The sequence below is a fragment of the Gallinula chloropus genome (assembly GCF_964237585.1).
Source record: "Gallinula chloropus genome assembly, chromosome: 18".
NCBI lineage: Eukaryota > Metazoa > Chordata > Aves > Gruiformes > Rallidae > Gallinula > Gallinula chloropus.
Genome location: NC_140103.1, coordinates 4,481,124 through 4,506,565, shown reverse-complemented (window position 1 = coordinate 4,506,565; position 25,442 = coordinate 4,481,124). Strand labels below are relative to the sequence as shown.

Below are 25,442 nucleotides of genomic sequence, written 5' to 3'. Positions count from 1 at the left end.
ACATTATCTCTGCTGAGGGTTGTTGTAGTGTCATTAAGAGCAGTCAGCAAGATACAGTTATCTTGTGCTGTGCGATGGGCTTAACACCCAAGAAGGCATAGCATGACCTCCTAGCCCAATTTTGCACCATCAGGTGGAAGGTGGTGAGGGTTTTATTTCCCAGACTGTAGTTGGGGTTTGGTTTTTTCCCCAGGAACCTATGGATGTATTTTCTAGGATATTGCTGACTGCTGCTGAAAAATTAAAATTTAAAAAACCCAGGAGCACTCCTTGAAGGCTTTTATCCAACAATGCTTCAGGGTCGTATATTGAGATAATTTGGAGGCCTTTCTATAAATTCTTGTGTGGCCTCACATTAGAAAATGAAGAGTCCTTTTCAAAAGGCTGTTCCATAGCGAATATATAACAGCGTGTTCATAATAGATCCAGATTTTGCTTTTCTCTCATTCCTTTAAAAAACAATGCTGGAGGATTTACTGATAAGGCTGAGCAGATAAAACCTTTTGTGTAGAGATTGGGAATTTTTTCAGTTGGAAAACAAAAGACTTGCAATAGTTTTTATTACCAAACATGATGATTTGATTTCTGGCTCATTCCTTATCTACTTTGATAGCTACTGTTCAACTAATCAATTAGTTGGATGTAGTCAGCTCATCAGCTTTGTGTGGAGGGTGTGGGGGGAAGGATGTGCCTGGATTGTCACACGGTTCTCTCACTGGAATATAGATGTCAGTTGACAAACAGGATATTTTCTGTCAGAAGACACACTTGATAAAGCAGATATCATCCTTTCCTGCCTCTTAAGTACTTGAGATGCTATTTTTATGCTCTTGAAGTAGATAATCACTGTAGAGCAGAAATAGCAATACCAAAAATTAATGTAAAATCAGTATGTGTAGCCTGAAGGTTATGCTCAACCATGCAGACATTGTCTCCTCTTCCCCTTTATACCTACATGTGGGTAACGTAGGAGGAGGGGTTTTTTGAACTTACATTTGTCCCTTGGACCCTGTCTTTGGTTCTTACTGTAGGGACCGTAGTGTCCTTCAACACTGTATGCAAAGTTACAATGGGTTTTTAACTGCCAAAAGGCAGGGAGAAGAGGGGCTGTTTCCAGCTTTTGTACTCCCTACAGCTTGCTGTAACCCTTTTGGAGCCAGCTGTCTTATACATGATGTGTTCCTAATGATGAACCTTGAAAAACCATGCAGAAACATCTCTGTGGGTCTGCAGGCAGCAGTGGAGGGACGACTCTGTTTTGCCTTAATGCTAAGTTTATCTCATTTCATGCCCAAAGGGTGATGGGTGAATGCTTTAGCAGCTCCTGCAGTTACAGATCTGCTCTCTCCCTGGGGTAAGGTAACTGCTGGGGCAAGTTCATTTCTATTGAGAAATGAAATGAGAGGTTAGTTCAGGTCTGCTCTGCCAGCCCAGGGGGGTACCACCACCAGTTTGCTTTGGCTTTAGGGACACACTGAAATGTTTGGTGGAAAAACTTAGTATGTCTAGTTTTGTGAGATGCAGACACTGGAATATATTAATACTCATCCATCCCACCAGGTTACTACTCCTTTCTGTAGATGTGTTGCTGCTATTCTCAGGCCTGGACGTGAGAAACTTCAGCCTCATAGCAACAACTGAGCTCTGTAGCAGAACCTGTGATGCTGGGTAGGATGTCTAGGCTTTTGTGGTGTGTGTTTGTGTGCTTATAGGTACACACACACAGGATACCTTTGGAGCTCAGGAAGGGATTCCTAAAACGTGCCCTTAGGGAATGTCACCCAAAGAGCTACGAGGGGAGTTGCAAAAAAAGGGCTGAGTCCCAAATAGCGTCGGGTGGCTGGATTTGCATGCCTTGATGTGCTCAGGAGAAGGGTTTGTGGTTCCACTTGTCATTCCCAGCCCTGAACTCTTGAGAGTCAAGCCCATCCTATGTGCCAGGAGAGTGTTTAAGATATTAAGTCGCAAGCCTTCCTGCAGGAAATGGTTGTTGAATGAAATGCGTAAACAGCCAGCGGAGCAGGAACTGCAATCCACATTTTTTCACTTCTGTTCAAAAGCTCTGACCACTGGGCCATAGTCATACTCACTCAGTGAATATCCAGGCTCTCTCATCCCTGAAATGTGTGGTCAATTCAGATGAAGTGCAAAACCTTCTTGGGAGGGGCTGAGCTTCTCCATATCCTGGAATAAACTGTGCAGTGGTGAGGGCACATGCCTGAAAAATGGGAAATGTCATTTTTGACATCAGTGAGTTGCCACAGCGCTTCTCAGCAAGGGAGTTCAGGGTGCTGTGGGCTACGGAGCAGAACCTGAGGTGCCTGGCAAGCAATATTGTCAAAAAGTGGAAGCAGTAGTGGAGTTTGGAAGATGAGATGGAAAATGACAGGGTGGTTTGCAGATCTTGGATTGGGGCTTCTAAAGTTGGAGCTGGATGGGACCTGGGACTCTAATCCTTTTATGCAACTGGCCCCAAATTACTAACCAGTGCCTATAAATTGTTCTTCCTAAAACCTTTTGGGCTGCTGCCCTGATTTTGCAGAAAAGCAGCAATTTAACAGCTGACAGGAGTATGGGGAGCACACAATGCCCATAGGTCATTAATTCTTGAAGCGGAATTTACTGAGGAGATAATGGATGAAACCTGGCTCTGCTAAGCTCTCTGCTCCTTTCCTAGCAGTGTTCAGTAGTTAATTTAAATCTCACTTAGGAACTACTTGTGGTATTAAAAGTCCTCTAGGCATACTCTGGTAAACTTCTTTAAAATCCCCCTGTCCAGAATGCCATTAAGATATCATGTATCACTTCTGTATTTCCCCTCCTAGTGATGGTGGTGGCACGGAAGTTGGTGACCACAACTCAGCTTTATTCCAATGAATTGCTCCCTTCTGCAACATTCATTCACCAATGCCAAAACTTGGCTTCCACAGTCTGTCCCCGTAGAAAGCATGTGAGCTCCCTTCTTCCAGCAGCATCACAAAATGATTTAGGTTGGAGGCTGACCAGAGTGGAGGTTTTTATTTGGGAATGGAGAGACAAGACTGTAGCCCACTTTTCATACAAGTAGGCATGTTGGAGTCAGCAGAATCACTCAGCAGTAAGGGTGAACACCATTGAAACTTATCAGGGATGGGTACAGAAATGGAGGCCTCTTGTTTGGATTGTTCTGGAATTTGGAAGTTTCTGATTGTGCTTTGGTTTTTCCTTTCCCTTTGATCCCACTTCATTTACTGATTGAAAAAACCTTTTTCTTGTGAGATATGCTTAAGGTCAAAGGATTTTGATTGCATCCAAGGGGAAACTCTGTTAAAAACCAGTCAGTAGTTGTTGCTTTTGCTTCTTGTGTTACTATCTGCTCTTGGTGGTATTTTCTTTTCACCCTCCCAGTTTGGCATGTGCATTTCAAAGCAGTGCCCTTCACATCATCATCATCACTGTTAATCCTGGCCTAACACTGATCAAGATTAGATTTCAGTTTGGAGTGCATGTAATTCAGAAAGTTAAAGTGTGGGTGCAAATGTGCACTCAGATGTTCTTCTGAAGGAGTAACTCAGTTTAAGAGAGATTGTGCTAGAAGGGGTTTTCTCCACTCCCTCACTCAGAGTCACTGTACTGCAGGTGAGTTAAAGTAACCTTGCCCTTAAAAATCCTGAGGTTTTAACATTTCTCTCCTTTCTTCCTCCTCTGTAGAATGTATCATGGCTAGAGGAGAAGGAGAAGGAGGTCGTCAGTGCACTGCGCTACTTTAAGACTATTGTGGACAAAATGGTAGTTGATGATAAAAAAGTGTTAGAGATGCTGCCAGGCTCAGCAAGCAAAGTGCTGGAAGCCATCCTGCCCTTGGTGCAAACAGATCCACGCATCCAGCAAAGGTGAGTTTCCTTCTTGGGTTTTGGGACAGACCAGGGGGCTCCAAGCTTCTTCCCTCCTTGTGTCTGAAGAACCACAGCACAGGAGACAGGAAATGCTGCAGTGGCTAATGAAGTGACTGGTATTTCTATTAATTATGTGTTAGTTTTCAAACATAATTTAAAAGATTCCCTGCTGTGCAGAAGCCTGTGCTGTGGAAAGATAAGGCAAATCAGAATGGTTTCAGAGAGGAGGAAGGGCTGATTCTTAGCATAAACTTGGAAATCCATCATTTACTAGCTGGAGATTCTCCTCAGATGCTGTACTGTTTCTGCAGTCCATGTTGATTGCCTAAAAGCAAACAAATCCAGTAGCTTTTACCTGAAAAAGAGTTTATCTTCAGAGTAATCCCTCTTTGTGTTCAGTTTATCCACCCTGACACTAGAGAAGTCAGAGACTTCACTCTTCACTGCCTTTTTTGATTTTACTGGATCAGTCTCCGATCAGGGGTAAGCAGATGGACTTCAGTAGATTAATGAGTTCAGGTTCATTCCTGTGCACCCTCAACATAATATTTGTTTTATGTTTTTACAGATTAGGTGTGTTATGTTCTCACCAGTTAGAGAGTTTGAAGCTAGAAAAGAAATAGAAATTTGCCACAGCAAAGCTCAGCATGGATTAGAGGAACTTGTGGAGGTGCCAAGCAATAGAGCTGCTGTTCATCCCATATATGCTGGAGCAACTGATTTACACAAAAGAAGCAAATATTGTTGAATAATACAGAAAGAAGAAAATTAGCACTGACAGAGAAAAGCACAAAACTAGCCAGACAAACGTAGGTGTTTGGTTCCTGAAACCCTGCCAGCTTTTGTGCTGTTCCTATTTGTTTTCCCATTAAGTATCTCCAAAATTTTATTACAAGATGCTTATTTCAGTTCTGGTGCAAGAAAGGTTTGGAGTGTAATCCAGACAGCAGCAGGGTGTCAAATGTTTTGCAGACAGAGCTGCTTCCCTGTGCTTGGCCCTAATGCATCAGCATGGGTTGTATCTGACAGCACAGAAGGAAGGAGGCAGTGGGTGAGTGTCAGAGCTTTGGCTGGGACAGGGGAGATCCACTTGAGGTTAGATCTGTAGAACTACAGCAGGCAATAGCTGTTAGAATGGGAACATCCATCAGGCTTCTGGATACAGACTCAAAAGTTTCTTTGGTAGCTATCAGGTTTCCTACAGCCATTAAATTCCTGACAAGCACCTGCTTTCACTTAATAAAAGAAAGAGCAAACTTTCCCCTTACACCAGGAGAACATGTAAAATGTCAGCAAATATTTTTAGGATAGAACATGTTATCTTTATAGTCGCTTGCTTTGATTTATGTATCCACTGGGTGATGTTTCCTTCCAAGAATATATTTGGAAATAAATATCAACTAAGTGGTCTTCAGCAGCAGCAGCAGTACTTCAGACACTTTTATTCTTCAGATTCCTTATACCCTCTCTCAGTAGTCAACTAACACAACCTTGATATTTGGGTATCCATATTTACCTATAGGAGCAGAATTTTTGTTGTCAGGAGTTAGTGGAGTCCCTACCCAGTGATAAATCTCCCTTCCTGGAAACAGTATGTGTTACAGCACAGATCCCATACGTGTGTTCTGTCATGTTTAGCCTCACAGAAGAATGAGGACCTGGCATTCTCAAAAAGTGATGTCCTTTCAAGCCTACCTCTGCACTTCATTTCTGTTGAGTAGTGGCAGGATGCAAAGGGGTGGCTCTGATAGCAAACACCCCTCAAGAAAAGTGAACAAGACTTGTGTCAGTGTGCAAGAAAGCCCTACAATTACTGCTGGACTTCTTTTTGCTTTAGGGGAAGTATTTGCATCAAGGAAAAAAGTAATTAAATCTAGCACAAAATGGGCTTTCAATTACTGCCTCCTTAGAAGGAAGCAGGCTGAAGATTAATGGCAAAGAAATCAAAGCCTTAGAAAGAGATGGGGGAGGGCCCTGTTTAGGAAATATCTCCTAGCCAGCTAATTTCATTTGAAATTAGAACAAATGGCAAGCAGCATGCTTGAAAAAAACCCACACAAACAAACAAACAAAAAACCTCAACCAAACACAAACCATACTTGCTATTGTTTGTATCCCCTGGTTGTAACTTGACAATAGTTCTTTCCTCCATCCTGCAAACCTCATTCACCTAAATAATCTTGTTGAAGCTCGTGGGCTTGATTCTCTTCTCACAGATAATGAAATTACTGGAGTTAAGCCAGTGTAAAATGGATACCAATGAGAAACATTGGGAGATTTGGAACACTCCTATCAGTAATGATTGCAAGATTACACCTTCCCTTATCTCCTTACGGTTTTGATGCAGTTGGAAATTGATTTAACTTTACAAAGAATTGTTGAAGCGTTGCCATCAGCAGCACTGTTAACACACCTTGTTTAGTAATGAAGTAAGTGTTTTCAGAATTGCCAGGAAAATGCCTGTGAGCACTGTTGTTACAGTTAACTTTTATTTAGAGTTGTCATCCTTCCAAAATTCTCTTTTTTTTTTCCCCTGCAGAACAATAGCTTCAATTCTGTTTCTCATTAAAAGCAAAACAAAGCAACACCCTTCCTCTTTCAAACCTGAAATTCATTCAGTTCAGTTTCTGTAAAGAAGCAGGTTTTAATTACATGTTTTCAGGCATCATAAACAGTGAGGAAATGATTTGTAAAGTAATAAATACCCTCAACTCTCAATTACCCATGACATTTTTGGGGAGAGTTAATAAGGAAGGAAGGCATAGATAAAACTCAAATAATGGAACTTAGATTAAATACAGGGCCTGAATATTTACCTTTGAAGTTAAGGCATAGGATGGAGCTGTAAATTAAAATGGAAAGCATGTTCATTTTAGCATTGCTGTGTTAATCTGCAGCCCGGATACTCTGTTAACAGAGAACGAGCTGTTGATTGTTTGTACCTTCACACTCATCCCATTTGGTGCTGTAGGACAGCAGAACAACTGGAAGGAAGGAGAAACCTGGGCTTTGGCACCTGCTCAGCCCAAATTCTGAATGTCAGAGAGAAAAGGAAAACAATCAAGTTTTTACCAATGTGAAATACACTTTAAATCAAGCACTTATCTCCTAACATTTGAAAATACCTCCATAGTTTCCTTTTGTTACTTACTTTCTCAACTCTTTCTTGCCCTGCTGTCCAGTTCTGCCATCTCGTCCTGCTATAGCCGTGTGTACCAGAGTCTGGCCAATCTAATCCGCTGGTCTGATCAAGTGATGCTGGAAGGTTTGAATTCAGAAGACAAGGAGATGGTGACAACAGTGAAGGATGTCATAAAAGCTGTTCTGGATGGAGTCAAGGTACACAACACAAATACAGTAAATTATATAAAGTATATAACGATGTATTTTAGAAGAGATTTAGTTGGAAGAGGTTTCTAAGTGCAGATGAAATACAAAGATCTTATTCCTCCCTTTAGTAAACTACCTCTTAAATCCACTGCTTCCTAAGTGAAATGATTCTGCTCAGTGTGCTGCATAAAGACCAGCACAAACCGTTTGGCTATTAGCATGCACTCCTGAAATGCTCACCCTGGCATTCAGATGAATTGGAAGATGCAATAAATCTTTATTGAACACTGTATTAAATTTTCAGCAAGTCATTCCCAGTCTCCCATGCTTATTACGAAATGGAGTTTGCCTATTTTCTAAGCAAAATATAATGGGAATGCTTCCTGTCAGTGCCCACAGAGAATCAAAGGCTCCAGCTCCATCTTTTAACATGAATTTCAATGGATTTGTCAGTGATGCATCGCTGCTTTCAGCAGTGGGATTAGGGTGTGGAACAGGTGATGAGCTAAACTCAGTTTGCTGGAGATTAATTTTACGTAACTAATGGAAACGTTTAACGGAAACCTTTGTATCCTTTGTGAGACCTGCTTATGGCATGCCCTCCCTGCCCCACCCTGGGAAGGCTGTTGGCTTTCCTCCTACCTCCTGGTAAGCTTTTGGTACCCACCATTCTGTTTCCCAGGCTTGTCTCTGGACTGATGGCCGCAGAGGCTCTTCAGGCAGCTGTCCCAGCACTGCACTTCAAAGCTTCCTTGCCCAGGGATCAGGGCACCAGCAGAGAGACCATCCTGTCTCCTGGGAACCTTATCTTGCAAACTTTAGCAAAGGTTAAGCCTTTTGCAGGGCTGAATTTGAAGGAGAATATTTAGATCAAGTACAGAAGGGAAGTTGGGGTAGAGTTTTAAGAACTGCAGCAGGTGTTCCACCTGGATTAGTGTATCAGGAACAGGCATCGTTCGTGGTGCTCAGACTCAGCTTAGTTTTCATTAACTGGAGCTGAATGCAAAAGTGGAGTGGATTCCCCAAGGTTTGGCTAGTACATTTTCAGGAGTCTTGCTGTGGTGTTTGTGTGCTCTGAGTATCTCTTTAATGCTGTTCAAACACCAGTACTGATATCTATCTACTGTTTCTTAGCGAGCCTTTTAAACAGGTATCTTTGAAACATAACATTCCCATCACCTAAGGATGACAGGTTTTCCAGGGTTATTTTGCACAATATGCTCTTTAAGCTCCAGATTTGAAAGTAAAGCTGGTCTTAAATTTGCACAGCATGATACAGAAAAAGAGTTCAGCCTAAAGTCTCAGCTGCTGTTAGTGTTGGACTTCAGCAGCAATTTGCAGTACCTGAAAATCTGTGCGATGGTATCCAAAGTGTAATACCCCATCTGACAGTGAGACACTTTCCTCTGTTATCACTTAATGACTCTGCTCTGGAGAGCCAGGTTATCACCAGCTCTGGGATGGAGATGTGCAGTCTCATTGCCTGCAACTTGGACACCCACTGTGACTTCAAGTGATACTTAAACCCCCGGTACCTGTTGCCTTCCAGCCAGAGCAGCGTGCCTGTGCGGATGGGTGGAAGGGCTCGGATGCCTGCTCTGCCCACGTTGCGAGCCAGTCTGGGCTGGGAGTGATGCAGGCATGTCCATACAGTGCTAAGCCTGAGCTGTTAAGCCCCACTGAGCAGTGTGGCTATATCAGTCTCTACTCTGTTGTTAGATTAAAAGTTATTTTGGCCTTCCAGTTGGAGCTGGCTTATGTCTGGTCAGCTCGGAGCGTGGTTAGAGCAGATGTGTTGCTGTCTGGGTTGATGTGAATGTGTCTGCCCGTCAACAGGTCAGCATTTGGAAGCAGCGTGCACTCATCTACTGCATAGCAAGGAACAAGGTTTATTTTAGAAGGGCCAAGCCAGCTTTCAGATCTGGAAGCAGAACTGAGAAGTTGGTCACTTCTCTGCTGTGGACAGCCTTTTTTGTTTTTTCTGGCAGGTCACACAAAATCCACTTCCACATTTCAGTGCTTACTTCCCCCCTTTATTTTCAGAATTAAGCATAAAGGAGTCACTTGTTCACTTGTGTTACCTTCTCTGTGGATCTCAGGTTTCAGTGCCCTGCTAGGTATATCTAAATAGAAAAAAAAAAAAATCCCTGTTTTCATTACATAACTTCTTAAAAATCCATCTCATTTCAGAATTTCCAGCTTACTGGAATAGCATAAGTTTGTAGAGAGGCTTTAATTATCTCTAATTACTGCTGCAGGAATCTCTTTTCTTGCTGATAAGGAGTAGTATAATGTGCATCTGGCTCAGTTGCATGCTGATTATCTTTGTGTGTACACTAAAGATCTTGGCTTGGGGTTTTTTTTTTCATATGTTAGTTCTCATTTGGGGGTTAGTAGATAGAGTAAGCCAGGATCCAGGCAACCTGGTGGTGTTTGTCAAAATGTAGAGAAGTGATCCCCTCAAGTGTTCAGTCATATGTTGTCTCGGTGTCTCTTGTGGGAGGTGTTTTGGGTACTTTTCCCAGCAGCGATGGTTTGGATCATTCTAAAGATACTCTTGAGCCCACTTCCATTGGTTCTCTGCCCTGTTGTGACACCCACTCCCATATGGTGGACAGACGTGTGTCCATTGCAACTGGCAGAATAGGAGAACCAAGTGCTGCTTCTGCCCCAGGGCTTTTGGGGTTTGGTTTGAATGCCCATCCTTTGGACTTGATGATCTTAAAGGTCTTTTCCAATCTTGTGGTTCTGTGACTTCCCTTATTGTGCCTTTGTGTGGAGTTGCTCTTCTTGCTGGCGAGTACCCGACAGCCCCACAGGGTCTGACGCTGAGCCCATTGAAACTCCTGAGAGGGTCTGGAAGCCCTCTTCAGTGGGGAAGTTTGTCCAGAGGGTGTGGGTAGGTGGCAATTCATTGTGTCACAACTAATTCGTGATGGTGACTCAGATCATGGTGCCAGCTGCAGCCAGAAGAGTCAAATGCTGTCACTGTGTGATTTCCAAATCATCCAGTTTACCCAACAGGCGTGTTTGGGGTCTGTAGGCTCCCAGGCCCTACACTTGCTTTTCCTAGTGATGCTCTGTAAGCTTTGTAGGGGAATTACTAAAGCCTAAAAAAACCCACCACATTTTAAATTAAAGACTATTCACCCTGAAAGAGAAGATAAAACAGAGGAAAGTATATTTTTTTTTAAATATTTTTTGTTGAGTAACTGGGGATACTCAGCAGAGAAATCTGAGGTCAAGTCACTGTAGTTCTGTACTTGAAGGGCCTTAGTTACTCACCGTACTTTACCACAGTGGAGCAGAGAGGTTGTCAAAAATCCCCGCTGGTTTTTGTGTGAAGTATTTCCCCACTGGAGGACGTGGCCCTCCTCAGAGGTGGGAGCTGGCCAGGTTGGTGGGCTGTGGTCAGCTTGGTGCTGTGCTTGTTCTCATCAGGGCACTTCTCAGAACAGGCTGTTCCTCACCAGGGCTCTTGTCTGCCTGTCCCAGACAGGAACATCTTTGTAGCATTAGCCCGCACAGACATCTGTGTGTGCTGTTTGGGCTCTGTCTTCCTTCCCACGTGTGGGATTTTCCAGGACAACTTCTGAAAAGCTGAGTATTTCATCCTGTTTTAGGTTGACAGAGTGTAAATGATTTTTGGAGCTCAAGCTCACACCAAGAATGTAAGTAAAATACTGAGAGCAAAATCAGCTCTGGAGGACACTTGGACTGTGTTTGCTGTCCTTTGCACATCCAGTGTGCTACTGTATTCCTCGTGTTGACCCATGGAAGTTCAGCTTTAAATACAGTGTTACAGAAAAATAGGGGAACTACAGTATTTCCTTTCCGTGGGAGGAGGATGATGACGATATTCTAGTTGGAGCTCTTGCATTGGAAGAGGAGTGACAGTTGTTTCTGAGCTCAACAGACCTGGACACGATGACACTGGAATGATGACCCTGTACTTCAGGCTGCTTTAAAAAAAAAATAATTAAGAAATTGATCCTAGATAGTTTCCTTTGCATAATATTGCTGGGAGGCCAATACTGCCAGGAAGCACTGCCAGTTTTCCTGCCTGCCTGTAAGAGGGCACATGTTTGTGAGTGGTAGATCTATTTGTCAGCCTCAGACATCTATAAAATGTTCTCTCCATCCTTCTGGTGTGAGTGATTGTGGGTTTGACTGCAGGCTGACTTGTAGTTCAGGATTATCCTGAGCCCTTATCTCTTTATCCAGAGCCTTATCTCCCAATAACAGATACACTACAGTAGTTCCTTGAACGATTAAGACATCCATTGCTAGCATGTTAAAGGATGATTTCAGGGAAAGCAGACTTTTTAATGAAGATGTTCACTAGTTAATTTGTTGTTGGACATCTTACAGAAAACTTGTTTTATGAAACAAAGACATACTTGTTTATAAAATATAAAGCAGGTTGGTTTGGTTTGGTTTTTTGCTGGCTAGGTGTAGTCCACTGTGTAAGACTTGACTTAATATTTACATATGTAAAGTCAGATTGTCATTATCTGGCATGTTGTGGGGACTGGAACACACTTGTGATGAGAAAGGAAAGAGGAAGCACAGCAAAGAGACACATGTGGGTTGGTGCAGAATCCCATAGGGATGGGGTTTGTGAGCTTAACTCAAGTATGACTGAGCTACTACTGAGAGCAGGCTGCTCCTCTGTACAGCTCTGTGCCAGGCTTACTCCCAGCCCAGCACTCTCTCTGTCTCTGCCATCGTTAATCCATAACCTGGGTAACCAGGAGTTTGCTGCAAGAGCTTCCCCTTCTGTTTTAGGATGCTTGAGTGCAGCCTTCAGCAAATAATGAGTATTCTTTTTTTCTTCTCTCCATCCATCCAGGAACTGGTCAGACTCACGATTGAAAAGCAGGAGCATCCCTCTCCCACAAGTCCAGTTAAACCCAGTGTACCAGCATGTCCATCTGACAGGTGGGTCACTGGCAAGGATTTCTCCTGTGTGCAGGAATAACATAGAAGGGATAATTTCTTACTACTGATAGCTGAATTAAAGCATCCAGTTATTCTTCAGAGGGCAGTGTAATGTACTGTATGTAGCCTCATTCATTTCAGTGGGACTGCTTAAAAGAGGATGTGATAGGGAAGAGACCAAAGTCTGGCAGTGAGGCATTGGTGGCCATCACACCTGCACAGTGTACATGGAAGTCCATCTGCATGTGTAAATGATGCTTCCTGCTGTAGATGTCTCTCATATTGCATATGATTTAAAATATGCATTGATCTCTCAGCGTGCTGCATTCCAACTGTGTTTTCTGATCTGTAGTCGCTGTTCTGCTTGTTGCAGCCCATCAGAGCTTCCCCTTACAGACCGAGAAATGGAGATCCTCCACAAAACAACTAATATGACTCAATCCAACGAGCTGCTGACTGACTCCATGGATGAAGAAGTTGCACCTCCTAAACCCCCTCTGCCTAGCATTCGTGTGGCAGAAAACAGGTAATGCTGGCCAGCCAGCTGACTGCAAAATACCAGTGGCTCTTACCAGCTTCTTGTTTCTTAAACAATCTTGCAAATTGTGCCCATGAAGAGGGTTAGTGATGCCCCTACTTGAATACTGTACAACAATGTCCTGTGCTGTTCATCTAGCAGCTGTCAGTCTGTCCTGCAGATCCAAGTTGTTCTGAATTGCTTACCAGCTTAACAGTGAAAGGAGCTAAGAGAGCATGAAAATGTCTTCTACTTGGTTATTCTGTTCATGTTCTACCAGTAACCACATGAAGGTTAAAGTTCTATTTTCAGAAGGAAAACCCCCATTTGCAGATCTGTGTGGATGATATTCTTCTGCTCTCGTATTGGTGTAAATGGATGGTGTGAAAACTGCATTGTCGCGTGGTAGTTTGAAAATGCAGCATTGAGGGCTGTGGTTGCAAAAAGAATCATATTTCTATGTATTTTATGAATTTTTATGTTATATATAAAAATTTCCTGGTATGGTCCAGGAACAGAGTATGTGTGCTCATTTGACAATGACCAGATGTATGTGTCATTAGAAGCAAAACCTAAAAATACAGCAGTTAAAGTCTCAATAGTTACTGCTGAAGTGTGTATGAGGCAGTATACATGGTTGAGAGCAACACTCACCATCTTGTTCCCTGGTGTTCACTGGAGAGTAAAAGGGCAGAAAAAGAATTTTTGTGTCTTTTGAAACTTTTGAATGTTTTTCAAACCTGGAAGGTTTGAGGAGGAGAGACTTCTGTGAATGGAAACAATATTTGGGTCAACCAAAATACTTCATTTGGCTTTTCGCCACTATTATTAAGGAATAATTACTGTGCTAATTAGCTCCATGAAAAATGAGCTTGAAAACAGCAGTTGTTTTTGTTTGTTTTCCAACCTTAAAAAAAAATCAGTCCCTGAACAGGACCTTACATGTGAGAGCAGTGTCAGATTGATGTTTGTCAGTGGATGTGCTTTGCTGGGTAGTCGCTGCCAGCTTTCCACAAGACCCTGTGAGCTCTGAGCCTGGCAAGTCACAGCCTTTCTGGAAGACAAGCTTGTGAAGCCTCTAAAAGTCTTTTTGCTGGAAGAGTAATGGAAGCATCAATGCCTGTTGTGTCTTGCAGCCCTCCTCCAGCATTGCCTCCTAAAAAACGGCAGTCGGCACCTTCCCCAACGAGAGTGGCAGTTGTAGCCCCCATGAGTCGAGCCACCAGTGGGTCCAGTTTACCTGTTGGAATCAACAGACAGGTAATGGCATAACCCTTGTGTGAAAGCCAAGGGAAACGTGCTGTGAATTGTAGCAAAAGCTCAGAGAAATGCAGTGACCTGCGGCCATGCAGCTCCCTGCACGCCTCTGCTGGTCCCAGCAGCCTTGTACAGGAGAGCTCTGGAGCAGGAGTTTTAGTGGCAGGAAAATCAGTGTAATAAATAATGTGAACAGCTTCAATTTATTTTTTTTACAGTGTTGTTGGATTTAATTAACAAATTGCTACAAACTTCGTTGCCTTGAGCTGTATCAGAGTGTGACAACGTGAGCAGTTGAGTGTTGCTGTGTTAAACAGATCAGGGTACAGAGTGGCTGGCTGAGCTTCCTGACATCTCACCAAGCTTTGCTTACAAGCCAAGGGAACACGTGGCACCCTGACATCAGATGGCTGTCTTCAGCCGGTCGCAATTCAGAACATCTTTTAACCCAAGCAGTAGTTTGAGCAGTTGCTCTGACTGCTGCTGGGGCTTTGGAGAAAGTTGTACATTTTCTGGTGGAAAAACGTAAAACTTGAGACTCTGTGTGTTAATCATATTCCATCACTTGTCCTAGTCTGGGGTTTATGAGGTTGTAAATTGCTGGGTTGGCTTTACACATTGTAAGTGGCTGGGTTTGCTTTACACAATGTAAGTGGCTAGGTCTGCTTCACACATTCAGAAACTTACTAACTCAGCAGTGAGGATCTGAAATTGTGCTAAATTGCACCAAAATGAAATCCTATCTTCCTCCCCAGAGCCTTAGCTCTGAATTTGGGAGGCTCTTCTGTCATTTGGCTGACCCAGGTGAAGCTGCAGCAGTTCCTCAGTTAGTAGTACTTACACACTTGGGTTGTTTGGCAGGAGTGGGAATATGTGAAGGGTTCACTTGCAGGTTGATAAGCTTGAGCTAATTTCCAAAATAGAAATATAGTGGTAGGCACAGGAAGCTGTACCTCATTGTAGCTCATTTTCTCTGGCTATTTAATGAGAAATCTTGCAGTCTGGTGACCTAGTACCCCATGTCTTGACTAGCAGTCATCAGGCATGTGTAACAGTGAGGAACTTGGTCTATCTTTTCAGCGTCTGTGAAATCCAGAGTGGGTCACAGCACGCCTTGCCTGAAGCAAGAACACACAGAGTTCTTTATTAAAAAGGTCTGCTTTCCCTGAAATCATCCTTTAACATGCTGGCATGGGCTGGTTACTGATTCCAAAGTTTTCCATGGTTCTTGTCTAACTAGAGCAGGCTAGCAGCGCTGATCCCCTTCCCTCCTGGTTTTCTTAATGCAGCTGGGAGGTGTTTGCTCCTCAAGCTTCATCTTGCTCACTAGTGAGCTGCCAAGAATGACAATGATTTGCTTATTAGTTTGGGTTTTTTTTTTTGCTCAAGGATTTTGATGTAGACTGCTATGCCCAGAGAAGGTTGTCAGGTGGAAGCCACTCCTACGGGGGGGAATCTCCTCGCCTCTCGCCGTGCAGTAGCATCGGCAAACTCAGCAAGTCTGATGAGCAGCTCTCGTCTCTGGACCGAGACAGTGGCCAGTGCTCCCGCAACACAAGCTGTGAAACCTTAGGTAAGCTGGGGGTTGTCCAGGGCTGCTGGAGGAGCCCCCTTCACTCTCGTTTGGGAGCTGTCATAGCTGTGATGCAGAAGTAAATGGATTGCGCTTGCAACTGTCATCTTGTAGTCGCTGCAGGCAGTTCTGTGCAGAGTTATATTCTGTTGGATAGGAAAAAGCCCAGGGGAATGTGTTCCCCAAGCTATAGATGATTGTGTTCAAACTCGATTCAGCTCTCAAGTGGAATGTTTTGTGGATTTCAGCCTTTTCTGCAGAAATGGCAGTCCTGGTAGACTAAAGCGATGTTGCTTCCACATCCTAGGAAAGAAAATAAAACCAAATATGAAACACAGACCATCTCTGCAATGATCTACTGTTGATTTTTTTATTATTTGTTTGATAGTGTAAAGAAATAATGATAAGAATTTTGTTAAGGTTGAACATTACAGAAGGTGTAGCAAGATGGTCCTTGCTGCAAGGAAGTGCCACTCTGATGAAATGAACTGATTAACTAACTGATTGAGTAGGAGGGGTCAGAATTGAGAAGAGCTAAACTGTAAAAGAGAGAAACTAATGCATCATTCTCCTGTCCCCTCTGTTATACCAGATCAGTCGGATCACTATGACCCGGACTATGAATTCCTGCAGCAGGACCTCTCCAATGCTGATCAGATACCTCAGCAGGTGCCAGGTATCCTCAGCCCATTGCCAGAATCCTTGGGTGAGTCTGGCTCCCCTTTCCATGGACAGGCTTTCCAGCTCCCACCACAGGGCAGCTCTCCTCCAGTGGAACTCTGCAGCCTCTTGGGAGCAGCGCAGCCAACAGAGACTCCTCCAGCTTTGCCAGAAAAGAAGAGGAGGAGTGCAGGCTCTCAGACTTCAGATAACTGCAGGGTGTCCTATGAGAGGCACCCTTCCCAATATGATAACATCTCTGAGGATGACATGCAGAATGCCACATCTGTCCCGTCAGTACCCTTCCCACCGTTTGCTGCTGTTTTGCCTTTCCAACAAGGAAACTCTTCAGCACCAGTTGAATTCATTGGTGACTTTGCTGCTCCAGATTCTAACAGTGACCCAGAGAAGCCACCACCTCTGCCAGAGAAGAAAAACAAACACAGTAAGCAAGTTCTTGTGTTTGGGTTTTACTTTTACCTTTCCCTTTCCTTGCAGTTGTTGTGCTTCTGATGACCATTATGTAAGGTGACCCCAAGGTAATGCCCTTGCTTTTGTCAAGCCGAGTGTTAAAATCAGTTGGCCAGCGTCAGAGGTGAGGAAGGGAAGTGTCAGTCCTCTGGTGGGCAGGAAGAGACTCTTGGAGCCAGGTATGATCCAGACCCAGGACAGCTGGCATCACACAGGTTCTTCATTTCTATAGTGAGAACATACTTCTGTCTTTACCCAAGTGTGATATTTGAGGTGCTCTGCCTTGCAGATCTTGGTTTACCCTCCCTTTTTAGGTGCATTCCTTCACCTCTGCCCCAAATTTATGAATGCTTTCCCACTGCAGAAATGAATTGAGTACTCTCCAAGAGCTTAGAGAAGGGGCTGCTTTTCTGCCCACAGCCAAGGAAGACCAAGCATTGCCAGAGCAGTTGATTGGCAACAGGAACATAGTCACCCACATAGCTGTGCAAGACAACGCTGTTAACCTACTGTCCAGTACTGCTGTTTTGCTATGGGATCTCGTTTCCTTTGGATGCCTAAGAATTTCCCAGATCATTAAAATGAGCAGCCTCTAAATGCCAAGGGTTGCCATCCCCAGCCAGGCTCCTGGCACACTGGTATTGACTGGGACTCAAGCTCATGACATTAGTCTGATTCCCTAAATGTTCATGGCTGAAAACATGTGAAGCTTCTTGCCCAAAAAGCGGCCATACTGATCTGCCAAGGAAGGCTGTGGACAGCCTAGTGTGATCAGCAGATGTTAGTTTACTAGTTGCTGGCTTGTGTTGCAGTTGTGTGTTGCATGAGGAGGTAGAACATGCAAACTCTGGATCAGCAGTGTTCCCTTGTGTGGCTGGAAGCCCAAGTGAGGAGCTGACTCAGAAGTGCTGAGTTGGCCTGTTGGCTGCAGTTTACTGTCTCTTCACTGAGAAGAAGGTGGACTTGAGATGGGCTCATCATGCGGCAGGGTCAGTATTCTGTCCATTCAGATGGTTGTGTACTGTGCCACTCACTGAAAGCATTTTCCTTATCCCTAAGTGGCCACTGCACATTTGTAACCCACTGGGATTTTACTCAGTGCACAAGGCTTGACTAGCCTGAAAGTGAGGTTAGTCACTTTCAGTGTCCCCATACACAGGAAATCACTTCTGTGCCTCTCTGGTAAGCAAGCAGTTCAAAGATACTGAAGGCAGCTAAAAAGGAGCCAAGATGTTTGTTTATAGGCAGCAGAAAGGAAAGAAATGCTGGCACAGGGCACAGCCAAGGTTATTTGTTATGGCTCGTGCTATTCAGGATACTTGCCTGCAGTACCAGCTGCACGGGGATGCAATACAGAGACTCCTTATGTAGGATTGGGTTCTTGTGGGCTCTCCATCTTCATAAGGCGGGCTGGGTCTGGGTGGTTTCACACCACAGAGACTAGGATGGATGCAGAGAAACACACCTCTGTACATTCAGGCAGCTTTAGGGGGAGACACCCACACCAGTCCTGGGTAAGAGGTGATTTGACAGTTGAAAGAGACCTGGGCTGTTAGCTTTTCCTTTTAAATCTCCTGTCTTTGTTTTCTGTTATCACATGAGATGTCAAGGAGTTACTTAAAGACAGTTTTAAAAGCTATCTTCTCCATTGCCTGCGCACACCTTTAACCTCAAGGCCTTGTGTGTTAATTTTCTTTGATGTTAGAACAGAGTTAATTGTCATCTGCCATTATCACAAGCTCTCAGAGTATTGATCAGATTGCATTGTTAGGAAGGGTAGAAGCTGTTATCTAATGTGTTGACAGCTCTGATGGTTTGATAAAGCATCTTTGGTGCAAAGCTTGTAGTAGTATTTGGGCTGATGCCCCTCTGCTGTGGATTTTTAATTGCATTCAAAGCAGCAAATTTTAGATTGCCTTTACTCCACAGTGTATCATACCACAGATCTATGGTGGTTAGTTTTACTTTTACTTTTATTTCCAGCATTAATAGGGCAGTAAAACATTACTCAGACTGCATGGTAGCATCCAGAAGGTTTTTGCCCGGAGGCTGATGTAGGGAGATACTCTGGTCTGATCCCATAGTGCTGCTTCCACAGCCCCAACAAACTCCTGGGATTTGAGGGAGATGCTGGAGTTTATTACAAAGCTCTAGAGCTCACACAGATGGAACTGGGTTGTAGTCCCTTTGTTGTGGGTCAGCTTTTGGTAGTTGGCAGGAAATGTTGCAGCAGAGGCTTTAATGGTCTTTTTATTGGTAATATACAGCAAATCCTGCTGGAGTTAACTCTGTGTACTGCCATGAGCTGTGTTCAGAGGGACCTCCAAGAGTTGACTCCTGTATAATTTAAACAGGAGTGATAAGCCTTTTAGTCTGGTATGAATTATTGGTCTTTTAGTGGTGTAAGAGTACGTGTTATGAAGGGCAAATTACTAAGGGCAAATTACTCTAGACTTGGGATTGACCACCAGTACTGTGCTCCTGCTGAACAAGACAGACATGGATCTGCTTCTGCCACGAAGACCCCAGAGTCAGAAATAACAAGATCCTTCCCCTAAACAGATTGCACACTAGAAGCAAGGCATTTATTCATGCTTCCCTCCCTGTCAGTGGGAACAAAATGCAGCCTGGTGCCCTGTAAGCAGCTGGTATTTAACTGCAGGAACCATGCTGAGGGCAGTCTGGGCTTAGCCAGCGGATAATGTGAGCTCGTTGAGAAACCGCTCTCCTCCCAGGGGTGACAGCAAAGACTGACTTATTTGACCTTGACTTCTCCAGTGAGTTGGTGTGCAGTACAGCTGAAGGATTACCATTATTTTGGCTCTTGCCCATACACACAGATCTGTTGCTTGTGCAGGGCTGGTTGTAACACGGGCTGCTGACACAGCGCCCAGGGCTGGGCCAGACCTTCAGTGGGTCCTCTGCATCGAATACTGCAATCCTTACCTGTACTGCAGACATGCCTCATTGCTGATAAGCTCCTAGTAGTTCCTTACAGACTCCAACAACCACTGCCTCAAGGGTGTTTTCCTGACAAGAGGCCGCTTGCTGCCTTCTCTCCTCTCCTGCAGCCAAGTGCTGCTTCCAGGGCTGGCGGCTGCTCTCCGGGCTGCACAGCAAGCGATGCCTGTGACTTCTGCCGTGTGGGCAGCTTTAGTTCCTTCAAAAATGACAGCCAAGGCACTGCAGGCAGATTGCTGGGAAGGTGTTCCTAACCTCAGTCAGAGATTTTATGGTGTATCTTTTTAATTTCAAATATTTTCTCTCTGGGTTCAGAACTGACGTAAGCTGGGCATGTGGTGGGAGAGGTTTCTCTCTCACCTCTCCCTTCTCTCCTGGGGCGCTGCCTTGAGACTGTGTTACTCCACCCTGGCTGCTCACAGTGGAGGTTGCAGCCCCCATCCCTCCCTCTGCAGAGTTGCTGCAGGGCGTGCAGCCTGCTCTGAGCTGGTGATGTAATTTCCCATCTGCTTTTTAAATTTCTGCCTTTTTAAAGCCCACAGCAGAAGGGAGAGGGGAGAGAAGACCCTTTGCAAACAGCAGTATCAGGAGTGGTCCTGCTCCATTACTCTCCTATTCAAGATCAGCAAGGTTTTAACAATACCCATTTTAATTTGTGTTCTGTAGTCTCTACTGAGCCAAGTTTGTATTTCACCATCCCAACTGTTTTTCACTTCACGTAAAAGGAGAGTAGATGACAAAGAAGCAGAGACATGCTCACCTGCCCTGGACTAGTTGTAACAAGCAAGGCAAGGGAGCTGCCCTGACGATGGGCTGCATTAGCCTCATAAAAAGCTGAGATAAAAGAGCTCTTCATTATTCCCTTGCAGATTGAGTTAAGGCTCTCAACAGCATTCAGGCTGACTACCTTGAGTTATGGTAATTTAATTTTACACAAGTGTCTAATGTGATACCCTTTTCACCAACACTTCCAGGGTTGTGCTGTCAAGCAGAGGAACTCACAGCTATCGATTCAGAGTGTTGTCTTCAGGTCTGGATATTAAGCACAGTTTTTGTAGGTAACTCCACGTGAAGGGTTGGTCTGAATTTAGCAATGTCAGCTGTATTACACCAGGACTGCCAAGCCTGACTTCTTGGCTTTTGTCCTACTTAGCTGATGAGCTCTCAGAATGTGATCCTTCCCCTCAAGCTCTTGTCCTCTACAGTTCTCCAAGGAGTCTTGATCTACAGTTCATTTTTGCAGCTAGACAAATATATTCTATAAGGCTTCTTTAGATCTTATCCTCTAAAGCTGTTGTGTGACACCAAGGCATTTCAGGACACAGGGATCCATAGGAGCACTTTAGTCAACTGAATCACTGATATTTGGAAAAAGTATTTTAGCAATTCTGTGTTTTGTTACAACACTTCCCTCACCGTGATTTCAAATAGGAGAACACTGCCAGAATACGCTTCTTCTCACTGTTAGGACGTGGGCTGAAAGTCATGGGCCTGAACTTTGACCTTGGGTTTAGCAGGAGTGCCAACACCAACCGATGAGCGGGGCACAAACACACACTAATGCACGTGTGTGTGCAGTTTGAAACCTCTGTCAGGCTCCCTTCAAGAAGGGGAGGTCTGAACCAGCAAAGATGGTGACTTCTATCAATGAAGTGGTGCTGGGGGAGGAAGAGGAGCAAGGCTTGGGTAGCAGGGAGGTGTCGGGGGTCAGGATTTCAGCCGCCTTGGCAGAGCTGTGCAGGTGCTGGCAGCACTGCTGGACATGAACAGGTTGTTCTCTTTCAGAGAGGGGTCACAGGATGGGGACAGCAGGTGTTACCGGTCGGGGTTGAAATCCATCAGCTGAGGTTTCCTGCGTTCCCATTGCCACAACCTTTTTTTTCCCCCTTTTTTCCTTTATTCTAGTTTTTTGAGGAGAGATGTAATTCTGTGGGAAGGGGCAGCTGCGTTAGCTCCATTTTTAAATAGTGGAGGAAATCTGAAAAAAAAAAGGTGCAAAAGACAGGTGCAAAGCAACTCCTTCCTGCCAACACGTTTGCATGGCTGCATCCTGTTTGAAATAGGCTGGCCTGTGTGTCTGTGCTGGCAGGTGAACACAGGGCTCTGCCTTGCAGCCAGCGCTGGAACCAGCTTCGCGATGTGCAGATAACTCCATTGTGGTCGTCGTATTTTTAGCTTTCACTGAACTCACCCATTCGTTTCAGCTGTACAACTGAAATCCCAGCAGAAGCTGAGTAATTGCCACCTAATGACCAGATTTACAAAACCTGGCAAGTGGTTGTTTATCAGGGAGAAGGGAGGAATGATCACAGGAATGATCTGTGCATGACAGCACATTGACAAAAAGGCCTCGGTTGGTCCTTTTTATGTCACTTAAATACATCTGTTGCTCCTGTTCTTGGATATACAGAAGAGAGTTCTTTATTTATTTTACATTTATTAAGTACACTTCTGATCCTTAATGATTCTGGGAGTGTGCAGTCTTTCTGTGACACTGGATGTCATGCTCCCCCTCCAACACTAAAATACCGCAGCAGTAACTAATCCTCTCAGAGCTGCACAGACAGACCTGCGTGGGGGGGAGTTGATAGATTTTGGAAGGATATTGTACCACTGGAAAGGTCCTTTAAATTAGATTTGATCCTATTTAATATTTCCATGGAACCACATCTCAGAAAAGCTTTTGAATGAGTTGGGTTCAGGAATTGGAGATGGTAAGATGCTTTAAAAAGGGGTGGGAGCTTTAAAAAGGCGTGGGTGTAGGAAGGCATGGTCAGTGGCACTTCTAGAAGGTAAATCTCTGGTGCCAGCATTGGCAGTGACATATATATAGCAGAGGGAGAGGTATTCCCAGTCTTGTAGGTCGGTGTTTTCTGGTAACAGTTTTATTAGCTCGCTGGAACAGAGAAAGGCTGCAAGCCTCCTCCTTCTACAGACTTGCTGACTACAGATGTGAGTGCAAGAATTACTATAGATTTATTGTAAAGGTTGCATCTTTCTGTAAAATTATTCATGTCTACTAGAAAGCAGACTGAAGTTACTCTCTTTTTTGGTGACTTTGGGCAGTAGCTGTTGAGGAATATTCTCCAAATTACCATGGGTTAAGTGAGGAATGGATTTGGGCTGAGAATCAGTGAATTGGAGACCTCACTGGTTCGTTAAAAGCTGTTGTCAGATGTGTTTGTGGCCTGTGAGCATGTCCGTTGTGCAGGATGGGATATTCAGATCCTTTCCTGCAAGGTGGATGGCAGCTGACTGTGTGAGCTACCTGTGAACACAGTGCAGATGCTTTGCTGCTCCCAGCCTGTAGCAATCCCCAACCGAGAGTGGCATGGCTTTATTCTTCTTTCAGGAATAAGCACCCTGCTTGCTTCTTGCAGCTGCAGCCCACAGACCAGGAGCGGTGTTAATACCTTTTATTTTTTGGCAGTGATGGCATATATGCAGTTTGTGGAAGACTACTCAGAGCCACAGCCAGCCATGTTCTACCAGACCCCTCAGAACGAGCACATCTACCAGCAGAAGAACAAGCACCTCATGGAGGTCTATGGGTTCAGTGACTCCTTCATCAGCTTAGACTCCTCACAAGAACTGGCACCTCCTCCTGCTCTCCCACCGAAACAGCGGCAGCTGGTGAGTGACATCTGCAGTGTCCTCCTCAGCAGGGCACAACAGCCTCCCAGGAGCAGCTCTGTTCTTTCTCCTCCTGTCTCTAACAGGCTGCAGTGGTGGGAGGACATCTTGGTAGTGTCACACTCCTTGTCATCTTGTTAACGTGTTTGTATGCATTTTGCATTATCTACTTCGGGCTCCTTTCTAACCCCACGTTTAGACTGTTCCCCATAAGTTTTGCAAGTCCTAAAATGCCCTAAAACCGAATCCTTAGCGTTCCACATGGCGTGGCTGAAGCTGTGCCAGACTGCAGGCTCGTGTAACAACTGCTTGGAAGATTTTGACACACTGGGCAACACAATTTTCAAGAGACTGCTGCACTGTTGTTCCCAATGCTGTTTTGAAATCGTTGTCAAGGATGCCACTAATAATAACCATTTAAGCATAATAACTGCTTTTATGGCTCAGGCTTGGCCAGAGCCACAGAACTTGGGTATAGCCATTATTTAACTCGTCCCTGTTTTCTCCACAACCATCCCCTTGTGTGATCCAGGATTTTACCTGGTTTTCCATATTCTGCTGACCCTCACAGACTCCCAACACAAAAGGCACCTCCACATGTGTTGGGTGGGGGGCTTAACAGTACAGCAGGTGCCCTTTTCCACATGGGGAATGAAATTGTGGCCTCAGTGATGGCAGCAGCAGTTTTGTTTCCAACCTCAGTGAAGCTGGGATTTTGTCCTAGTTGGTTTTAAGGGTCTTTCTTTATTTTCTCTCTTTTTTTTTAACTCCAACCTTAGGGAGTCTGTTTATATTAATTACTTGTGTTGGGGTTTTTAATAGAGAAAATCAACTCCCCCCCCCCCAAAAAAAAAACCCAAACAAAGCATCTTTTGTGGTAATGCAGCTAACTTAAATTCTCCATGGCTTAAACAAAACAGGAGAAATGTGGGAACAGAGCCTTGGTCTTACCATCATGACAGACTCTTGCAATATTTCTTCACATTATCTGTGCTAAAGTTTGGTTGTCCCAGGGTGTTGTTTTTAATGAAATGGGAAAAGCAACCGAGAGCTCTAATGTTGGGATATTCATAACTACATCCCTGGGATGCCGGTAGGAGTCCACAAAAGATTAAGTAATGTTTCCAGCTAAGTCAAACTGAGTGTTCTCTATTATTGTTTTGTGGGGCTGAGACCTTAAACACCCATGTCCCTTTGCTCTGTGGGAACGCTAAAGAGTCTGCGGGACTCCTCCCTGAAGGGTCAGGCAGAGTCTGATGGTCCCTTTGTCAGTGTGACCCTTGCACTGTCACTTGTACCTGGTAGTCCCTTGCCCTACCTCCTCCTTCTCAAGGTGGCTTGACTTGGTCTAGTCATGAGAGAGCATGTGTACAGCACAGATTTATGGTAGCTGCTCTGCAGAAGGGAAATTCTGCTCCTTCTCTGAATTTGTCAGCTGAAGCAAACATTGTTGGGCGGGTTTTTTTGCTGCCCTTTAATCTTTATCTGGTAGCCAAGTTGTCAGTGATTTGCCTGCTAGTCCTGCAAGCTGATTCCATCAAGGTGCTGCTTGCCATTCCCCTGAAGCAAAGGTTTCTTCAGGTGCAGCCTCCCACCTTTCCCTTCATCTCTTAGTTGGGAAAGTGGTGCGAGCAGACGATGGCTCATTCAGCAATCGTTGTAAAAGCCACCAGACTCTTGCTCTTCTGTTCCTGCTGCCCTGGGAGTTTCTGAGACACCACATCACATGGGCAGCAGCTGCTCTAGCAGTATGCCAGTTTTGCTGGATGGACTTGTCTATAAAATACTAATTAGAAATTCCTTTCCCGTGAGCTTCAGATCTGATTTGTGAAACGTTTTATGTTGTAATGGACAAGTCAGAGCTGAGAATAGCCTAGATAGACCTTAGCCTCCCTCAGACTCTTCACTACAGTGGAATCCAGGAGAAATCCCTTCATGGTATTTGTAACTTGCACTTGTGCAAACTTGGATTGGACTGAAAAGATGCTGGACATGACTGTTATCCAGTGCAGACAGATACCCACAGATCACACTGGACAGACCAAGCTTCCAGTCCTCAGGTTGCCACAAAAAATAGTAGTCTGCAAGGGTCAGCTGCTTAACAGACAAAAGCAAGAGCCAGTTCCTCCCTTGGGGATCTGCCCCCCATGCAACAGGGCAGACTGGCAGCACAGAGCATCTTGCCTCTCCCAGCACAGCTGCCCATGGGGGAACTGGAAGGGGG

The 25,442-nt window shown here is 44.5% G+C and overlaps 1 protein-coding gene across 1 annotated transcript in view; it reads left to right on the top strand.

Annotated features, from left to right (window-relative positions):
• The window catches only part of RAPGEF1 (Rap guanine nucleotide exchange factor 1), a gene marked incomplete at its 5' end in the record, with an annotated part of 85,570 nt that overhangs the window by 33,896 nt on the left and 26,232 nt on the right, over positions 1-25,442 (top strand). The window contains 8 exons of the mRNA XM_084272519.1: positions 3,691-3,872; positions 7,058-7,214; positions 12,058-12,146; positions 12,520-12,672; positions 13,800-13,923; positions 15,310-15,493; positions 16,086-16,598; positions 23,016-23,218. Of these exons, the coding sequence (XP_084128645.1) occupies positions 3,691-3,872; positions 7,058-7,214; positions 12,058-12,146; positions 12,520-12,672; positions 13,800-13,923; positions 15,310-15,493; positions 16,086-16,598; positions 23,016-23,218 (1,605 nt within the window). The remainder of the gene's footprint in view (positions 1-3,690; positions 3,873-7,057; positions 7,215-12,057; positions 12,147-12,519; positions 12,673-13,799; positions 13,924-15,309; positions 15,494-16,085; positions 16,599-23,015; positions 23,219-25,442) is intronic.